The sequence below is a fragment of the Rhinopithecus roxellana genome, chromosome 15 (genome assembly GCF_007565055.1).
Source record: "Rhinopithecus roxellana isolate Shanxi Qingling chromosome 15, ASM756505v1, whole genome shotgun sequence".
Classification (NCBI taxonomy): Eukaryota; Metazoa; Chordata; class Mammalia; order Primates; family Cercopithecidae; genus Rhinopithecus; species Rhinopithecus roxellana.
Window position 1 is genome coordinate 17,463,769 of NC_044563.1, and position 19,686 is coordinate 17,483,454.

General features: G+C 43.1%; 1 protein-coding gene across 9 annotated transcripts in view; it reads right to left on the minus strand.

The window, feature by feature from the left end:
- AMBRA1 (autophagy and beclin 1 regulator 1) overlaps positions 1 to 19,686 on the minus strand; it is a 201,678-nt gene that overhangs the window by 103,307 nt on the left and 78,685 nt on the right. For 6 of the 9 annotated variants that reach the window (XM_010371070.2, XM_030918156.1, XM_030918154.1 and 3 more), the window contains one exon: positions 15,441 to 15,620. The exons of the other annotated variants lie outside the window; for them this stretch is intronic. In XM_010371070.2, coding sequence (XP_010369372.1) covers positions 15,441 to 15,620 — 180 coding nt within the window. The remainder of the gene's footprint in view (positions 1 to 15,440; positions 15,621 to 19,686) is intronic. 9 annotated transcript variants of the gene reach the window in all.

Below are 19,686 nucleotides of genomic sequence, written 5' to 3' on the forward strand. Positions count from 1 at the left end.
AGAGATAATGGATTGAGGTGGGAAAAGACATCTCAATGCATGGGATATTTAGGGGAAAAACTGAAGGGAGAGGAATGAGTTCCAAACAAAAGAGCAAAGGAATTAAAAGTACTTAAAATAATGATATATTTAGAAAACTACACAGAAATCTGCCACTCATTTCAGTGCTGACACAAGGTCGACATCAAGCCAAACCTCTGTGAGATAGAAGGAGACAAATTTGGTCAGGCAGGCAGAGACTGAATATGAGTGAATTGGAAGATATTTACCAGATGAAAAGTGAGAGAAAGGCAGACCCAGAGAGACAGTTTAGGAACAATGAAGGGTGCTAAATACCGGGGTCTGACGACATAGCCAACACCCTTTCCAAGGGTAGTGACTTAAAAGTGTGAAGAACAGAGTACACAAATATGTTGGTACTGCTCCTTCAACACAGGAGGAATACTTTTCAGGGAAACACCAGAGAAACCCTCATCAATTCCAACAGCCAGAAGCTGACTTTGAGCCAGCAGGATAGAAGCTGGCTGGGTTATTAATGGCTTTCCCAGTTGTTGAATTCTGTGCATCTCTGATTAACTCTCAGAGGGGTATTTGGGAAGGAGTAGGGGGAAAAATACTTTCTTATCAAAGATTTTACCAGAAAAAAACACCCTTCAAACAATCAAGTATCCAAAACAAGTGCTAAATACAAGAAGATGTATTTCCAGAACAAGGGAGAAACACAGCAGCAGCTCTTTTGCTAAACACCTAGGATTAATTGCCTCGGAGAGAGGCTGTAATTTGAAGGAATGAAAAATGCACCTACAGACTGCTGTCTGAGTCCTGACCAGACAGTCAGGTTGTCATTGCTCCTCAGTGACAAATAGCTCTGACTTGGGCCTTTATAAATGAAGCTCTTGCAGCAAAAAGCTCAAAAGGCCACTGTCCTCTTGACAGTATACAGTTGACTTTGCTGACAATTAGACTATTAAAAAACTTTTTGTTTCCCTATGCTGCTCTGTTTCTACTCAATCTCCAGACAACAGAAGGCCTAGTTGGCCTTGTCCCTAGAGAGCACAGTGATCTTGGTCAACTCCTTTCCTTACTGGAGTGCTGTTGGTTAGAAACTGAGGCCCCAGTCTCTACTTTCAATGACTGTGCACATATGCAAGGGCTTTGATTTCTGGAAGGAAGGCACAGCCCCAGCTCATATCATTTACAGGGAACACAGCTAATAGCATAGGTCTCCTGGAACGACAGAGCCTTCATTTTTCTCCAAGGAATGGTAATATAAGAGATAATTACCATTTACAAATTCCTCTCCTCCCTTATGTTACCTTTTAATTTCATCTGCCTACATTATGCAAATCCACATTCCTATTGTGCATTTTATGTTAAAAAATAAGCATATAAATCTAAGGGTTATGTCTTCCTCCCCCAAACCCCCACTGCTTAATTCTTTCCTGCTGTATTTTCCCATTCTAAGCCCAGGCACAATCCAGACGTGTTCCATTTTCTTTCTCTTCTTCTTCACTCCTCTTAAGAAATATTCGTATGTATTTTACTTGCCCAGTAATTCTAATTCTAGAATTCTAAAGTATTAATTCTAAAGTTGCTAAGCAATATTACACATTTTTAAGCAATAAATCAAAGTCCTCAGTAAGAGCTAGAATTCAGGTTAAGTATGTATTTTACAAATACACTGAGGTTCGACAGGTACCATATAGCCTATTCTTAATCCTCAGGAAGGTCCCTTACTTTTCTGAGACTTTTCATTATTGCACCTCTGCGTGCTACATGGGAAATTTTTCTTTTTCTTTTTCTTTTTTTTTTTTTTGAGATGGAGTCTCACACTCTGTCACCCAGGCTGGAGTGCAGTGGTGCAATCTCAGTTCACTGCAACCTCCACCTCCTGGGTTCAAGCAATTCTCTGCCTCAGCCTCCCGAGTAGCTGGATTTACAGGCGCCTGCTACCACGCTCAGCTAATTTTTACATTTTTAGACGGACGGGGTTTCACCATCTTGGCCAGGCTGGTCTTGAACTCCTGACGTGATCCACCTGTTTCAGCCTCCAAAGAACTGGGATTATAGGCATAAGCTACCGCCCCCGGCCGACAGGGGAAATTTTTCTAAGATAGTTAACTCCAACAAAGATCCAAGAAGCTTAAAGCTACAAGAATCAGAGGTTATCTAATCTCATTCTACACATCAGACACTGGGGCCTAGGATGGGAAAGGGGCCTGCTCAAGATCAGATAATAAATCACAGCCTCAGCCAAGACTAGAACCCAGGACTATTCCCTAGACAATAGCTGTCAGGCTGTGGGGCCAGCAGGCATTGACAAGTGATCTCAATGCCAATCACTGCTCTTCTAAGAAGCAGTGATTGTGAATTTATAAATTTAGTTCAAAATTGGATCCAGTAAGAGTAAAAAAAGGACTCAGCAATTTTTTTTTTTTTTTACAAGAAAAGATGGCTGTGCTTTCAGGAAGCTCATTCCCCCCAAAACATTCACAAACAGGCTCCACACTTAGAAAACATCGAGCCCTCAGAAATCAATACTTACAATGCAACCCTCAGATATCCTCACCTGTACTATGCCCACTGCTTTTTAACTGGTTCTTCTGCATCAGTACACTTGTCACTTTAGGTCACCTTAACCAATACTATCAGAGTTAGCTGCCTAAAATACATATTGGATGATGGCTGGCCCGAGACAAAGTCCAAACTTCTCAGCCAGGCATTCCAGGCCATCCAGAGTTCAGGGCTTTCTGATGTCTCTCTCATATCACAAACACCCCATAGCTCTAGCCACAGATCTATTCAGGGTCCCTGAATAAGCCCTGTAAATCTCCTGTCTCTACGCTTTTGCTTAAGCTACTCCCTTTATCTAGAATGTCCTTGCCTATACCCATCATCCATATCAATTCCTCTCTCACAGTTCTATGCAGTCTTCAACACCCAGCTCAAATCCATGAAGCTCTCTCACCTCTCCCCAAATACTGTCTCCCTTTATACAATGCTCTCCTAGAATTTTAGTGGTAACTTATTACAGTCTATCTTTTTCGATACTTATGTAAAACTTGATGCTATTCCATAACTTAAAACGCTTCAATGACTTCCTCTTGCCTATGGGATAAAGTTCACCTCCTTTGCAAGGCATGCAAGACAAAGATCTAGCTCCACTCTAGGGGCTCATCTGCTACACATCTTGAACTTTACAGTCCAGCCACACCTATTAACAAAGCAATTCCCCAAATATTCCATGCTGTTTCATGTTTCTATGACCATGCATTTACAGTTGGTACTCAAATAATGTTATTTCATTAAATGTTGTTTTGTATGCCGATGAGGGAAAAAAATCAATTCCTGGCCATGGCCACTGTCTGTGTTGAGTTTGCACACTTCCCCATGTCTGTGTGGGTTTTCTCCGGGCATTCCGGTTTCCTCTCACATCCCAAATATGTGCACATTAGATGAACTGGTGTGTCTAGACTGCCTCAGTCTGACTGGGCGTGGGTGTGTGCGTGAGTGCACCCTGTGATGGAATGGCATCCTGTCCAGGGCAGATTTTCCCTGTGCACCCTGAGCTGCCAGGATAGGCTGCAGCCACCTGTGAGCCAGAATGGGCATAAGCACATTGGAAAATAAATGAATATAAAATAATGTAAAAATATGTAAAGCATACAATAATCATACAGATGCACAATAATAATGATGCAGTACTAAGTCTCAGGGCGCTCACCATATTTGTTCCTGTTTATGTTTTAACTACACGGTGGCAGGACGTGTTCCTCACAATTTTCACTTTGCAAACATCTATTCCTTGATTTACCTCACCCCACATCGACTGTTGTCACTCACTGATTCACCAAAAACCAAATAATTATATTTTTATTAATCTTTCTTAGATGTACATACAGCTCACATTTATTTCAATGTTTAATATAAGAAGTGTTTGGGGTTTTTTTTTTCTTTTTTTTTTTTCTGAGACGGAGTCTTGCTCTGCCGCCTAGGCTGGAGTGCAGTGGCCGGATCTCGGCTCACTGCAAGCTCCGCCTCCCGGGTTCACGCCAATCTCCTGCCTCAGCCTCCCGAGTGGCTGGGACTACAGGCACCCACCACCTCGCCCGGCTAGTTTTTTGTATTTTTTTAGTAGAGATGTGGTTTCACCGTGTTAGCCAGAATGGTCTCGATCTCCTGACCTCGTGATCCACCCATCTCGGCCTCCCAAAGTGCTGGGATTACAGGCGTGAGCCACCGCGCCCGGCCTGTTTTGGGTCTTTATTTAGATGCTTGGTGACGTTTGTGTAGCCAGAAATATGTCACAGGAACTTAACTCTTGTTCATATCGATTAGCCTATGGTAAAATTGGTTTCATTATAGTAGTTTTGCTTATGTTACAGTTTCCAAAGAGGAATTACTGTACTTGCCTTTCTCCTAAGTATACCTAAAGAATGACCCTATTTTAAGACTTACACCTCTTTTCTAAGCCACTTCATAAAAACATTCAACCACTACAAAAATTATCTGGAAAATAATAAGAGAGGTTTTTATCTCTCCCCAGGTCATTTTCTTTCTTTTTTTAAAAAATTTTTTATGAAAATAAAAATTTTCACTGCACTCCCAGGCTGGAGTGCAGTGGGGTAATCTCGGCTCACTGCAATCTCCGCCTCTCAGGTTCTAGCAATTCTCCTGCCTCAGCCTCTTGAGTAGCTAGGACTACAGGTGGAGAAGTTTTTGTCTCGTTCCACATTAAGAACTAATTTTGTATAATACCACCACTCAATAATGTAGATGGCTGGCTGATTCCTAACTGCTTTAAGCAGGTTCCAGTCTACAAAGAGAATAACTTTACAGGGTGTTTCCTCAGCGTTCCTCTTGCACTGCTAATATTAAAGGTCTGTGGCTCGTAAGTCAAAGGCAAAGACAAAGGGAACTCCATTTCAAAATGAAGTAGACAATATCCCATCCCTCTCTGATGATTTCAGTTGCCAAAAGTTACCCTCCCTTCCTTGGGTACAAGTTATATATTTGTTATTAGAGAGTAGTCACTGATTCCTACAGAAGTCCTAGAAATTCCCAGCTCAGAAGAGAGCAGAATTCTAGTCAGAACTTGAAATACATGAGTCATCAGGACTATCACCTGATAAGAATGGTATTATCTAGGTTCTAACATATCTTCTTTGCCATGACTCAACTAGATTTTTCAGTTATATCAAAGGGCCAGATGAAGAATATTAAATTGTGGGCCAGATGTGGCGGCTCATGCCTGTAATCCCAGCACTTTGGGAAGCAAAGGCAGGAGGATTGCTTGAGCTCAAGAGCTCGAGATCAGCCTGTGCAACATAGTAAGACCCTGTCTCCACCCCCTCCCAAAAAAAAAAAAAAAAATTAGATGAGCGTGGTGGTCCATGCCTATAGTCTCAGCTACTCAGGAGGCTGAGGCAGGAGGATCCCTTGAGCCCAAAAGTTCAAGGCTGCTTGAACTGCACACCACTGCTCTCCAGCCTGGGTAACAGAGCAAAACCCAGTCTCAAAAAAAAAAAAAAATTGTTGTGAACTAAAGGCAAGCAACTTCCCCTAAGCCACATCCAATCAGATGGCAGAGCTGAGTAACAGCCTTCAGAACTTTCCTCAGCCACATCATACACCAAGAACATCTTTTAATGACTTGTTTGCCAGAAGATTATTTAGCAAGGGGACCATAAAAGGAGAATCTCGTGTTGCATGAAACTCGTGTACATATGCATGTGGTATTTCCAGAATATATCATGCCAAACTAAGGAACCAGCACCCATCTCTCGCTCCCGGAAATAACTGTCATACAAGTAGACATTTTTGCACACAGGTATACCTTGAAGATATTGCAGGTGTGGTTCCAGACCACCACAATTTAAAGCAAATACTGCAATAAAGCAAGCCACATGAATCTTTGGTTTCCTAGTACATATAAAAGCTACGTTTATACTATAGACTACTGGGTATGTAACAGCATTATGTCTTAAAAAACAATGCACATACCTTAATTAAAAATACTTTATTGCGCCAGGTGCAGTGGCTCTCGCCTGTAATCCCAGCACTTTGGGAGGCTGAGGAGGGCGGATCACGAGGTCAGGAGACCAAGACCATCCTGACTAACACGGTGAAGCCCTGTCTCTACTAAAATACAAAAAATTAGCTGGGCGGGTTGCGGGCGCCTGTAGCCCCAGCTGCTCGGGAGCCTGAGGCAGGAGAATGGTGTGAACCTGGGAGGCGGAGGTTGCAGTGAGTGGAGATCACGCCACTGCACTTCAGCCTGGGCAACAGAGCGAGACTCTATCTCCAAAAAAAAAAAAAAAAAACGTTATTGCTTAAAAAAAAGCTAACGATCATCTGAGCCTTCAGTGAGTTGTAATATTTTTGATGGTGGAGGGTTCTGCCTCAATGTTGACTGCTGACTGATCAGAGTGATGGTTGCTGAAGGCTGGAGTGGCTGTGGCAATTTCTGAAAATAAGGCAACAATGAAGTTTTGCTGCATCGATTGACTCTTCCTTTCATAAAAGATTTCTTTGCAGCATGTGATAGCGTTTTAACCACAGCACAACTGCTTTCAAAATTGGAGTTAATTTTCTCAAGCCCTTTATCAACTAAGTTTATGGAATATTCTAAATCCTTTGTTGACATTTTAACAATGTTTATAGCATCTTCACCACAAATAGATTCCATCCTTTAAAAACTACTTCAAGGTGTCTATGCTGAGAATAAAAATTTTTAAATAATTTTAAAAAGAAACCACTTTCTTTCCTCATCTACAGGAAATAACTCCTCATCCATGCAAGATTTTGTCTTTTGGTGGTTTTTTTTTTTTTTTTTTTTTTTTTTTTTGAGATGGAGTTTCGCTCGTTGCCCACGTTGGAGTGCAATGGTGCGATCTCAGCTCACTGCATCTTCTGCCTCCCGAGTTCAAGCAATTCTCCTGCCTCAGCCTCCCAAGTAGCTGGGATTATAGGCATGTACCACCACTCCTGGCTAATTTTGTATTTTTAGTAGAGACGGGGTTTCTCCATGTTGGTCAGGCTAGTCTTGAACTCCAGACCTCAGGTGATCCCCCCCCGCCCCGCCCGCCTCAGCCTCCCAAAGCACTGTGATTACAGGCGTGAACCACCACGCCCAGCCTTTGTTCTTTTTTCTTTTTCTTTTTTTTTTTTTTGAGACGGAGTCTCGCTCTGTCGCCCAGGCTGGAGTGCAGTGGCCGGATCTCAGCTCACTGCAAGCTCCGCCTCCCGGGTTTAAGCCATTCTCCTGCCTCAGCCTCCCGAGTAGCTGGGGCTACAGGCGCCCGCCACCTCGCCCGGCTAGTTTTTTGTATTTTTTAGTAGAGACGGGGTTTCACCGTGTTAGCCAGGAGGGTCTCGATCTCCTGACCTCGTGATCCGCCCGTCTCGGCCTCCCAAAGTGCTGGGATTACAGGCTTGAGCCACCGTGCCCGGCCTCTTTTTTTTTTTTTAAGACAAGGTCTTGCTCTGTCACCCAGGCAGTGGCGCGATCTCGGCTCACTGTAGCCTCAACCTCTCAGGCTCAAGTGTTTCTCCTACCTCGGCCTCAGTAGCTGGCAATATAGGCACGCACCGCCACGCCCAGCTAAGTTTTTTTTTTTTTTTTTTTTTTGGTAGAGATAGGGGGTTTCACCATGTTGCCCAGGCTGGTCTTGAACTCTTGGACTCAAGCAATCCTCTCACCTCAGTCTCCTAAAGCTCTGGGATTACAGGTGTGAGCCACCACACCTGGCCCCATTCAAGTTTTTTTTTTTTTTTTTTTTTTTTTTTTGAGACAGAGTCTCACTCAATCACCCAGGCTGGAGTGCAGTGGCGCGATATCGGTTCACTGCAACCTCCGCCTCCCAGGTTCAAGCGATTCTCCTGCCTCAGTCTTCCAAGTAGCTGGGATTACAGGTGCCTGCCACCACGCCCAACTAGTTTCTGTATTTTTAGTAGAGACAAGTTTTCACCATGTTGGCTAGGCTGGTCTCAAACTCCTGACCTCAGATGATCCGCCTGCCCTGGACTCCCAAAGTGCTGGGATTATAGGCATGAGCCACCATGTCAAGTTTTATCATGAGATTGCAATAATTCAGTCACATCTCCAGGCTCCACTTCTAATTCTCATTATCTTGCTATTTCTACCACATCTGCAGTTACTTCCTTCACTACAATCTTGAATCTGTGAAAGTCATTCATGAAGGCTGGAATCAACTTTTTCCATACACTGTATCATGTTGATATTTCTACCTCCTCCCATGAATTGCCAAAACTCTTAATGGCAACTAGAATTGCAAATCCTTTCCAGGTTGTTTCAATTTACTTTGCCCAGATTCATAAGTGGAATCACTATCAATAGCACTATGGCCTTCTTTCTTTCTTTCTTTTTTTTTTTGAGACAGAATCTCACTCTGTCAAACAGGCTGGAGTGCAGTGGCACCACCCTGGCTCACTGCAATCTCCACCTCCCAGGTTCAAGCGATTCTCCTGCCTCAGCCTCCTGAGTAGCTGGGACTACAGTTGTGTGCCACCATGCCTGGCTAATTTTTGTATTTTTAGTAGGGACAGGGTTTCGCCATGTTGACTAGGCTGATCTCGAACTCCTGACCTCAGGTGATCTACCCACCTTGGCCTCCCAAAGTGATGGGATTACAGGTGTGAGCCACCACACCTGGGCAGCCTTATTTCTTAAAGAATAAGACTTGAAAATCGAAATTACTTCTGGAGCCATAGGCTGCAGAATGGATGCTGTGTTACTAGGCATGAGAATAACATTAATCTCCTTGTACATCTCCATCAGAGGTCCTGGTGACCAGGTGCATTGTCAGTGACCAGTTACATTATATTTGTTTATTTTTATTTATTTTGAGAAAGGGTCTTGCTGTGTTGCCCAGGCTGGAGTGCAGAGGCGTGATCGCAGTTCACTGCACGCTTGACCTCCAAGGCTTGAGCAATCTTCCCACCTCAGCCTCCTGAGTAGCTGGGACCAGAGGTGTGCATCAACACAGCAGTTACATTTTTCAAAGAATCCTTATTTCTGAGCAGTAGGTCTCAACCATGGGCTTAAAATATTCAGTAAACCATGCTATAAACAGACGTGCTGTCATCTAGGCTTTGTTCCATTTACAGAGCACAGCCAGAGTAGACTTAGCATCATTCTTCAGGGTCTTAGGATTTTCAAACTGGTAAATGACTACTGGCTTCAACTTAAAGTCATCAGCAGCATTAGCCCCTAACAAGAGCATCAGCCTGTCCTCTGAAGCTTTGAAGCCAAGCATTGACTTCTCTCTAGCTATGAAAATCCTAGATAACATCTTCTCCCAATAGAAGTCTGTTTCATCTATGTTGAAAATCTGTTGTTTAATGTAGACACCTTTATCAATGATCTCAGCTAGATCTTCTGGATAACTTGCTGTAGCTTCTCCATCAGCACTTGCTGTTTCTCCTTGTGCTTTTATGTTAATGGAAACAGCTTCTTCCCTTAAACTTCATGAACCAACCTCCACTAGATTCCAGCTTTTCTTCTGCAGCTTCTTACCTCTCTCAGTTGTCAGAGAAGTGAAAAGAGTTAGAGATTTGCTCTTGATTAGGGTTTGGCTAAGGGAATGTTGTGGCTAGTTTGATTTTCTATCCAGACCACTAAAACTTTCTCCGTATCAGCAGTAAGATTGTTTTGCTGGAGTAGACCTTTTAATTTCCTTAAGAATTTCTGCTTTGCGTTCATACCTTGGCTGTTTATAACACAAGAGGACTAGCTTTTGGCCTATCTCAACTTTCAACATGTCTTGCTCGCTAATCATTTGTAGCTTTTGACATAAAGTGAGAGATGTGCGACTCTTCCTTTTTCTTGAACATACAGAGGTCGCTGTAGGGATATTAAATGGCCTAATTTCAATATTGCTGTGTATCAGGGAATAGGAAGGCCCAAGGAGAGGAAGAGAGATGGGGGAATCGCCAGTCAGTGGAGCAGTCAAAATATATACAACGTTTACAATTAAGCTTATTGTCTTATATGAGTGTGGTTCATGGTGCCCCAGAACAATTACAATAGATCACTGACCGCAAGTCACCATAACAGATACAATAATAATGAAAACATCTGAAATACTGGAAGAATTACCAGTGTGACAGAGAGACACAAAATGAGCACATGCTGTTGGAAAAATGGTGCCAATGGCTCAATGCCGGGTTGCCACAAACCTTCAATTTGTCAAAAACACAATACCTGCAAAGTGCAAAAAAAAGCCAAGCACAATAAAACAAGGTGTGCCTATATTTGGTCACAATGTGGACTTCTGGCCAGGCGCTGTGGCTCACGCCTGTAATCCCAATACTCTGGCAGGCAGATCACGAGGTCAGGAGATCGAGACCATCCTGGCTAACATGGTGAAACCCTGTCTCTACTAAAAATACAAAAAATTAGCTGGGCGGGGTTGCGGGCGCCTGTAGTCCCAGCTACTCGGGAGGCTGAGGCAGGAGAATGGCGTGAATCCAGGGAGGTGGAGCTTGCAGTGAGCCGAGATCACGCCACTGCACTCCAGCCTGGGCGATAGAGCGAGTCACTGTCTCAAAAACAAACAAACAAAAAACAAAAAAACAATGTGGACTTCTGGGAAAAAGGGACCCAAATATAAGCAAATTAATTAGAAGAGTTAAGAAAATAAATTAATAGACCTAAAGAGAATTCATCTTAAGGCTAAAAGACCAGAATTCTCATTGAGATGTTTTTTCCAGGCAGAAATCCAAAGTATAGCCCGTGTGTCAAAATTGTGAATGACAGACTTCTGTGCCAGCAACAGTCTTTTGTTTGTTTAATACAAACGGGGATCTCACCACTTTGCCCAGGCTGGTCTTGAAGTCCTGGGCTCAAGCAATCCTCCTGCTTCAGCCTCCCAAAGTGCTGGGATTACAGGTGTGAGCCGCCACACCCGGTTCTAGCAACAGTTTTCAAGAAGCTGAATGTAATTATCCAGTGGCTGGTATATACGATGGAGATATTTGTGACTGATCTAATCTGAAGCTTCTCTAGTCTGACTGTCATTAGCAAAGCCTTTGCTACAGTATCTCTGTGTCTCAGAAAGCAAAGCAGCTACAAAAAGAGGCAGGAAGGGCAGGAATATGGGCTAGGGAGGGTTCTGGAATTATAATTACGTTTAGATTAACAGATAAAATGAGTAAGGGGCAAGAATACCTGGAATAATAGTCATAAAGCACACACACCACCTCTTCTGTAGGACTTACAACTATGGGCCACAACACTTAACCTGGGCTTTACAAAAGCCCCCTCTCTCTTTCCAAAGGGATGGAAAACATGAAAATGAAGTCTGCTTTATGCTTATTTGCCATATCCATTCTAGTAGGTGGTCTGGGCTTGAAAGCAGACAGACAGCAATGTCATGGGTAGCCACACCTTTACCCTCCTTATGAATATCTTTATGCAAAGACAGCTGCTGAGGGCTTCAGGAGAGACCTGCTGACAGCAGGTTTCTAGATGTCCTGTTTGTGCAGTCTGATAAACACAGGGACCCTGCAGTCTCAATCCTTGCTATAGACAGAGATGAATGGCAGGAGAGGAAGCCTGCCTGGGAAGATGGTCATTGATCCAGATCACAAAAGAACAGAAAATTTAACCTGATGCTGACCAGCCTCCAAAGCCACCCTCCCAAGAGATAAATCTCAATGGTCTTGCTCCATAGCAAGCTCTTGGAAAGGCTCAAAAATGGTTGTACGTAATTTTCAAAGGTTTTTAAATCAGCAGACAATAAAACTCAGACACTAAATATGCTTGCTCCTGTCCTCTAACCTTAGACATATCTGATTTGGTCAAATGGAAGGGAACTACAAAAGATGGGCTGAGTAATGGCTCCCTTGGTTTTCTGAGAATACTATACACCTGGATGTGACGAGCCCAAAAATGACAAAATGATCTATGACTTAGCAAACAGACAGAGAGGTCATCAAAGTGAGGCAGCAAAGGTAAGAGCATGAAGTGCCGAGAAGGTGAGGATACCAAACTGAGGAACAATCTGTCTTAATGGTAACCTAATTGTTAGGAAGATTTCCCGCCGTATCTACCTTACATGTCTCTCTGTACCTGAAAAAGTATAAATTGTGACTGCACATGCCTCTAACTTTCCTTCTAATTACCAAAGCCAAGGCAAAAGATTGGGGCAGAAAACTTAAAATGTGCTGGTACCTTCCTTCTTTGTTATTCTCCTTCCTCATAGAGCACATAGACACTCAGAGAACAGGAGCAACCACAAGCAGCATTCAGTTTACAGTAGAGGGAGGTGGGCAGGGAAGGAGACAGAGGAAAAATAAACAGTTTCAACCAGCCAGCAACATCCTTTGCTAGAAAACCTGGACTACTAATGTTGAGGTGACTCATCCACAGCTGCTATTAAAAACAAGATTCTGGTCTACATCAGCCCAAAAAAAGGCAAACACCCCAGGAGCGACATTCCAAGGAGTATTAGAGAAATTAGTCCATTGTTACTAACCAGGGAGCAATATAAGACCCCCTAAGAAAAAACAGTATGTCAGTGCACAAAAGGTGAAGGAAATGTAAATTCAGGTCATGCTAAAGCCAGGGGAGGGGTGGGGGAGAGTGCACAGGTGGGCTGGGGGGAGCATAAGGAGGAGGCAGTCTGACACAGGAAAATCGAGGGGGAAGGAAGGGGAGAGAAAGAGGAGGTGGTAGCAGAAGAAAGGGAAGGTAAGACAAGAACAGAACATTTTAAACTAATCCAGAACTCCCTTGTGAAGGACAAGTCACGAGGCAAGATACAGCTTGAAGGCATGAGCCCCACATTTCACCACTGCAAAGAGATAACAGCCTCCCAGGCGTGCATAGAAAGAGGGCTAGGCAATCCACAACACTGACTCCCAGGGCTCCACAGCATTACTGAGAGAAAGTCACCCAGGCTTTTCAGCAGCCCTAAGTGCCAGCAGCCTTGGGATGTATGTTTCAACTGCTTCCCTGAATAGACCCTGGTGCTGGAAAAACCATAATATCTACAGGAGAACATATTTCACTACAAGTGTCTGCCTGGCTAAGGGAACAGACACTCCATTTCCTTCACTGCTGATATATACATCCACCTCACCCTAGAGTGGACAGAAGGGAGAAGGAGCAAGCTGACAGTCAGAAGGCAGCTCTGCTCTTCTCCTGCAGTTGACAAGAGAGAACCATGACCTCTGCTCCATTTGCCACACCACTGCTGCTTCAGGCCATCCCTGCATTTATTTCACATTTACATCTTTCTCAGACAAATAAATCTCCCACTTAGTTTTCCTTTTGCTTCTAAGAGTACAAATGCTAGTGTGTTTAATGACAGCATGGAGAAGGCAAATTGGTACAAATGTTGTTCCTACTTTCCTAGTGCTTTCTGGCAAAGAGGTTTCTTAAACACATTAAAAAGCTTTGTTGAAAGATGACTTGTGGGGAACTAGCCATTCAGTTAAGGAAGAAGGCTGAGGGGGAGATGAGAACTCTTAAGGCCCCAAACCTGACCCCGCTACGTCAAGATGGAAGGCAGGGAAGAAATGACTGACAGGCTGTCCTCTTTCACAAATGCCAGTGAAAAAGGAGGAAGAAACAATGCTTAACCGCCCTTCCCTCTCTCTTGCTTTTATGTTTGACAATACCAAAATATAAGGAATCAAAACGAGCCAAATGTCCAATTTGATACAGGCCATAAAAGCTCAGTTTCAGGATGGAAAGAAACACAATGAATGGCTAGAAAGGTCAGAAGCAGCAGGTGAGAGAATGCAAAACCCAGCAAATAAATAAGATTGGCTAGCTTAGGCCGGGCGCGGTGGCTCAAGCCTGTAATCCCAGCACTTTGGGAGGCCGAGACGGGCGGATCACGAGGCCAGGAGACGGAGACCATCCTGGCTAACATGGAGAAACCCCGTCTCTACTAAAAACTACAAAAAAAAGGTGGCCGGGCGCGGTGGCTCAAGCCTGTAATCCCAGCACTTTGGGAGGCCGAGGCGGGTAGATCACGAGGTCAGGAGATCGAGACCCTCCTGGCTAACACGGTGAAACCCCGTCTCTACTAAAAATACAAAAAAAAAAAAAAAAAACTAGCCGGGCGCGGTGGCGGGCGCCTGTAGTCCCAGCTACTCGGAGGCTGAGGCGGGAGAATGGCGGGAACCCGGGAGGCGGAGCTTGCAGTGAGCCGAGATCGCGCCATTGCACTCCAGCCTGGGCGACAGAGCGAGACTCCGTCTCAAAAAAAAAAAAAAAAAAAAAAAAAAAAAAAAAAAAAAACTACAAAAAAAGGCTAGCCGGGCGAGGTGGCGGCGCCTGTAGTCCCAGCTACCCGGGAGGCTGAGGCAGAAGAATGGCATGAACCCGGGAGGCGGAGCTTGCAGTGAGCTGAAGATCCGGGCACAGCACTCCAGCCTGGGTGACAGAGCGAGACTCCGTTTCAAAAAAAAAAAAAAAAAAGAGATTGGCTAGCTTAGGCTGGGCACGGTTGCTCATGCCTATAATCCCAGCACTTTGGGAGGCTGAGGCGGGCAGATCACGAGGTCAGGAGATCAAGACCATCCTGGCTAACACGGTGAAACCCCATCTCTACAAAAAATACAAAAAAAAAAAAAAAAAAATTAGCCAGGCGTGGTGGCAGGCGCCTGTAGTTCCAGCTACTCGGGAGGCTGAGGCAGGAGAATGGTGTGAACCCAGGAGGTGCAGCTTGCAGTGAGCCAAGATTGTGCCACTGCACTCCAGTGTGGACAACAGAGTGAGACTCCATCTCAAAAAAAAAAAAGATTGGCTAGCTTAAATTCTAGGGCCGACCCTGCATCCTCCCACGGCTCTCCCTGCTGACCACTCAAAAAAGTCCAAAGAAGCCAGAAATCACTTCTCAACCCACCACATTAATTTGACAGACAACTTTTTAAGGTTCCTGAATTGGGGGTAGGAGTAGGGAGACCGAAAAAGTTTAGGCAATGGAGTAAGAACTTAAAGGAGTCCGTCTGATCAGGGCACTAAGACAGAAAATCCACCTCTTAGGGAAATCCAAGTATTTCAGAATGAAGACAACATCTCCACAGCTACTCTGCTTAGGAGAAAAAGCAGCAACCCTCCAGCCTCCCTGATGTGGTAAAGACAGTCCATGAGAAGCTTTCCACGGTCACTGTACATGCAAAAAGGAAATAAAAATGCCTGAGGAACAGCATCCTCTCGCAATCTGGCCTGGGGCCCAGTGGGCGGTCTCCTCGCGCACCAGTGAATCAGCAAAGCAACTGCCAGAGGTGGGAGTGCTCTGGGCATCTTAACCCTCTGTCCCTCGCCCCATCCTGTTACTCATAAATAATAACTGAGGAGTTGGGAGCAAGAACATCCACCACTGCAGCTCCAACAGTGGGCAACTTGGAAGCACTCCAAGCTTGAGAGGAGAGGGAAGAAAGCAAGCTGAGTATGTACTTACTCAAAGTCCTCAAATTCCAAGTCGGTTCCCTCTACTGATGGACCCTGGTTGTCTGAGGAAGAGGAGGAGGTGGAAGAACGGAGACGGTTCTGTTGGTAGCGCATGGAGCGCTGGCGAATACTGTCTCTCCGTGAGAGATACTGGATCATCCTCTGGGCGTAGTATGCAGCAGGAGATAATCTGAGAGAGACAGAGATGGACAAACACAAACTAGCACTAATGTGGGGAATACTGTGAAAGGCAGTCAATCCAGCTCTCCCATGGCGTCTCCCTGCTGAGGTGAACTCTGGAGACATGAAAATCAAAGGACATTTAACTCATCAGGAGGTTTGCACTGCAGAATATGCCTATCAGATTATCACCAGTGTTTCTGTTCTGAGATAAGGCAAACAGGCGGCTTAACCAGACATCTTCTGAGGAAGAGCTGCCCCTCCCCAAGAGAATAACACTGGACCTTTCCTTCTAGCTTCTTAAGGTACACCTTCAGCTCCTCAGGGTGCTCTTTACACAGAGCTGTGCTCATTCATAGCTTTTCCTTGATCACCATCCATACGCAAAATGGAAGACATGAAAGGGAACTGAGCAATCATCTACCGTCTTGTTTTATAGATGAGAAAAGAGGCCAGGAAATGGTAAGCCTCAGATGATTAAAGAAGGTATCCACAAGTATCTTCACCAGGACTTCTTTCTTCTCCAACAAGTACACACAGCTCCAGATTTGTCCTACCTCCTTAGAATGATCTCTCGCAACATCTTTTCTCTCCCTTAAGACTTAATCATAGATATTTGTAATATGGGGAAAAAATTTAGAACTGAGACTGAGAGTAAAATATACTTGAGAGAACAGAAAATCTAACAGAAAAAATTAAAAGGGATTCCTTTTTCTATTTCTTACAATCAGAGCATCAGAGGTTGCGTGGGCACTGGGCAATATGGAAGGTGATAGTTGTTCATCTTTCTTCTCCCTTATGATGGCTATTCCTGTAAATAATTAGTCCAGATCTACATTCTTCAAACTATGGCTTTAATATCTTGCTACTCCATGAAAACTTCTAGCGTCACATATAATTCTCCACATTGGCTTCTCAAGTTTTCCTCCATCTCTCACAACACTGTTATATAATTTGATGCTATGGACTGAAAATGTAAGAGGGACAATAACAGAAAAACGTTTTCTATGATAATATTAAATGGATTACTAAAAAATTTCAAGACCAAAAACCTGCCTCAGGCACACTTTGACTCAATAATTCCACTAGAAACTTTATCCTACAGAAATATACAAGGTTACAAAGATATATATAAGAAAGTTCATTTGCAACATTGTCGGCATTAGTGAAAAACTGGGAAGCAACCCAAATGCCCAGCAACAAATTAAATAAATTATTAATATATCCATACAAAGAAACACCATGCAGCAATTCAAGAGAATAAACTATTCCTATACACTTACAAGGAAAGTCCTCTAAAATAAAATCTTAAGTGGGAGAAAAATTGAAGAATGGTCTGTATACAGTAATACATATACAAAAATGTGTTGCTGTTACTAGAGGAAAAAACTGTAAGGGGACACAGCAATCCTAATGAGGATTCCTGGGACTTTTGTATTTTATATACTTCCATAATGTTTGAATATAAAAGGAAAAGAGCATAGATCTTCGGTTTTTTAATGGAAATCAGAAAAAACTGATTAAGAACAGAAATAGGAATAGTTATATCCAAATGGTACAAAAAGTATTGGCAACTGTCTTGCAAAGAGGTCCTCAGTAAGTCTACCAACCCAGGTCACAGTCAACTGCTAGAGGAACATAGGCTGCCTCTGAAATGCCTGTCATCAAAGGTGGTATCCTTCTGGCCAACCAGCAAATGGAATTCCCAAGCAGACCAGCTAACGATCTTTTAAACTCAAAATTCTGTTTTACAGAATAACATGATGCAGTGAATACCAATGAGTCAATATTATAGTATCTTTGTATAGCAAGTAGGCATGGGAGGCACAGATGCCTTGGCCAAGAGAATCAGAGTACAAGAGCTAGTTCCTAAAAGCTTCAACTAGAGGAACTTTCATTATCTGTTTGGGCCCCTGTTCCCATGCATTTTGCAAGGATGAACCACAGAATCCTAAATTTTCAACCAACAGAAGTCAATGCTCGTGCACTGTTCTTACATCTGCCCAACATACAGAACTCTTCTAGTAGAAATCAAGCATCACTGGTTAAATTCTCAAGTCAATCAGACTAGAAAAGAATATAAAAGGAGAAAAATTTCAAGAGGAGAAAGAAGACCCTTTTATTTGGAGCCGATTCTGAAAAATGGTAAGTACACTTACTTTACAGCCTACCCTAAGTAATGGAAAAAACATAACATTATTGGTGATAGAGGTAGACATAATGTTGATGCTGATGATAATAAAAAGACTGCCTTTTTATGTAGGGACATAGGAGTTCCCCAAGCTATGAAACTATAGATTAATGGTTTAAAAAGCATTCCTGCCACAATTATTAAATACAAGTATATCCTAGCCTTGTCCTTTTAGATATGCAGAGGGAAGCTAAGGATCTGAATGCTGAGGAGGTGTCTCACTAAGGCTCTGACCTATACATAGTGTATACGGTGAAGCCTAAGAGGAAAAAGAAACTAAACAACCAGTAATGAGGTAGTAACAATCATCCTCCTAACAAAGAGCTGGAAAATCATCAAACAACCCTAGTCTTCCAAGTGAACATTTTAAATGTTTAAATAAATCCTTAAGTTTTCTTCAAGGAAAAATACTTCCCTTTCCAAAAAAAAAACCTATTTTGTATTCAAAGGAAAAATGTAAAAATACCAACACCACAAAGTATGACACTTTCTGTGATAAAGATCACAGTAGGATAAATAACAGATTTATTATATAAAAGGAGGATAAATCATGGTCTTTAAGTATCCTTGTAGAACACTGCCAGGTTAAAAGTTCTGGGGATGAGATGCCTATTGCTGTCTTTATTGCAAGAACTTCTCTATCTCAGTGCTTCAAAGTAATTGATTCATATGAAAAATTCCTTTCCCTTATATTTAGGGTGCATAACCCTCAAACATCATTAGAGACTCACATAAACTTCCTTGCTTCACTCATCATCTAAGGTGCCTGTTTTAAAGTCATCAATCCTTACGTTCCCTGATTCTTAGGTTTGTCATTTCTAGGGTGTGGAAAAGGAATAAAAGGATAATGAAGAATCTTTGCACCAGTATCTCAGAAAGAATGCTCAGTGTCATGACATAACTGTGGCAACAACAAAGACTTAATATTCCTGGAATCAACTTGGTCTAAAGGTTTTTCCAGGCAGACCTAAAAGTCTTAATCTAGAGCAAAGCTCATTTTGCTTTACCTAACCTACACTGCTAACCTGTCAACCCCACAACTATAAATTACCCTTCTCTTTTGGCAAAGCCTCATAATGTGCTCTAGTATTGCTTAAATAATGTGCCTTTTTAGATCACGAACAGAACCCATAAATCTGGCTGTGACAACCCCAAGGGGCTGTACTCTGCAGATGAATGTTATCCATCAATATCCCATGCTTGGTCCTCAGTTATCACCATCAGTGAAGGGCAGGCCTTGAACTCACTGAAATAACTTTTGTTTTTTCTCTCTTCAGAACTTTTCAAATGTCTTCTTTTTTTGAGACAGAGTCTCGCTCTGTCACCCAGGCTGGAGTGCAGTGGTGCAATCTTGGCTCACTGCAACCTCTGCCTCCTTAGGTCAAGTGATTCTCCTGCCTCAGCCTCCCAAGTAGCTGGGATTACAGGCATCTGCCAACATGCCCAGGTAATTTTTTATATTTTTAGTAGAGACGGGTTTTCGCCATGTTGGCCAAGCTGGTCTCAAACTCCTGACCTCAAGTGATCCGCCCGCCTCAGTCTCCCAAAGTGATGGGATTACAGGTGTGAGCCACCATGCCCAGCCTCAAATGTCTTCTAATAAGTCTAAGCCAAGCACTTTAATAAAATGCCAACTTGTTTCATCCATTTACTCCTTCTTCAGTCATCTCTTCCTTTGGGCAGTCTCCAAAAATGTCAATACCCAAAGGAGCTTGACTTCTGCCTTTTGATATGCTAAATTCCCTCTCAAATGACAGCAAATTGAGTTTTTTGTTTAATCTATACATAATTTCCCTATAAATTAAAAAAATGTTGTTCCCCTGTTGGCTGTCCATCTGAATGACACCAGCCTCTCTGGCCAACAGAAAAAGAATATCCTACGACT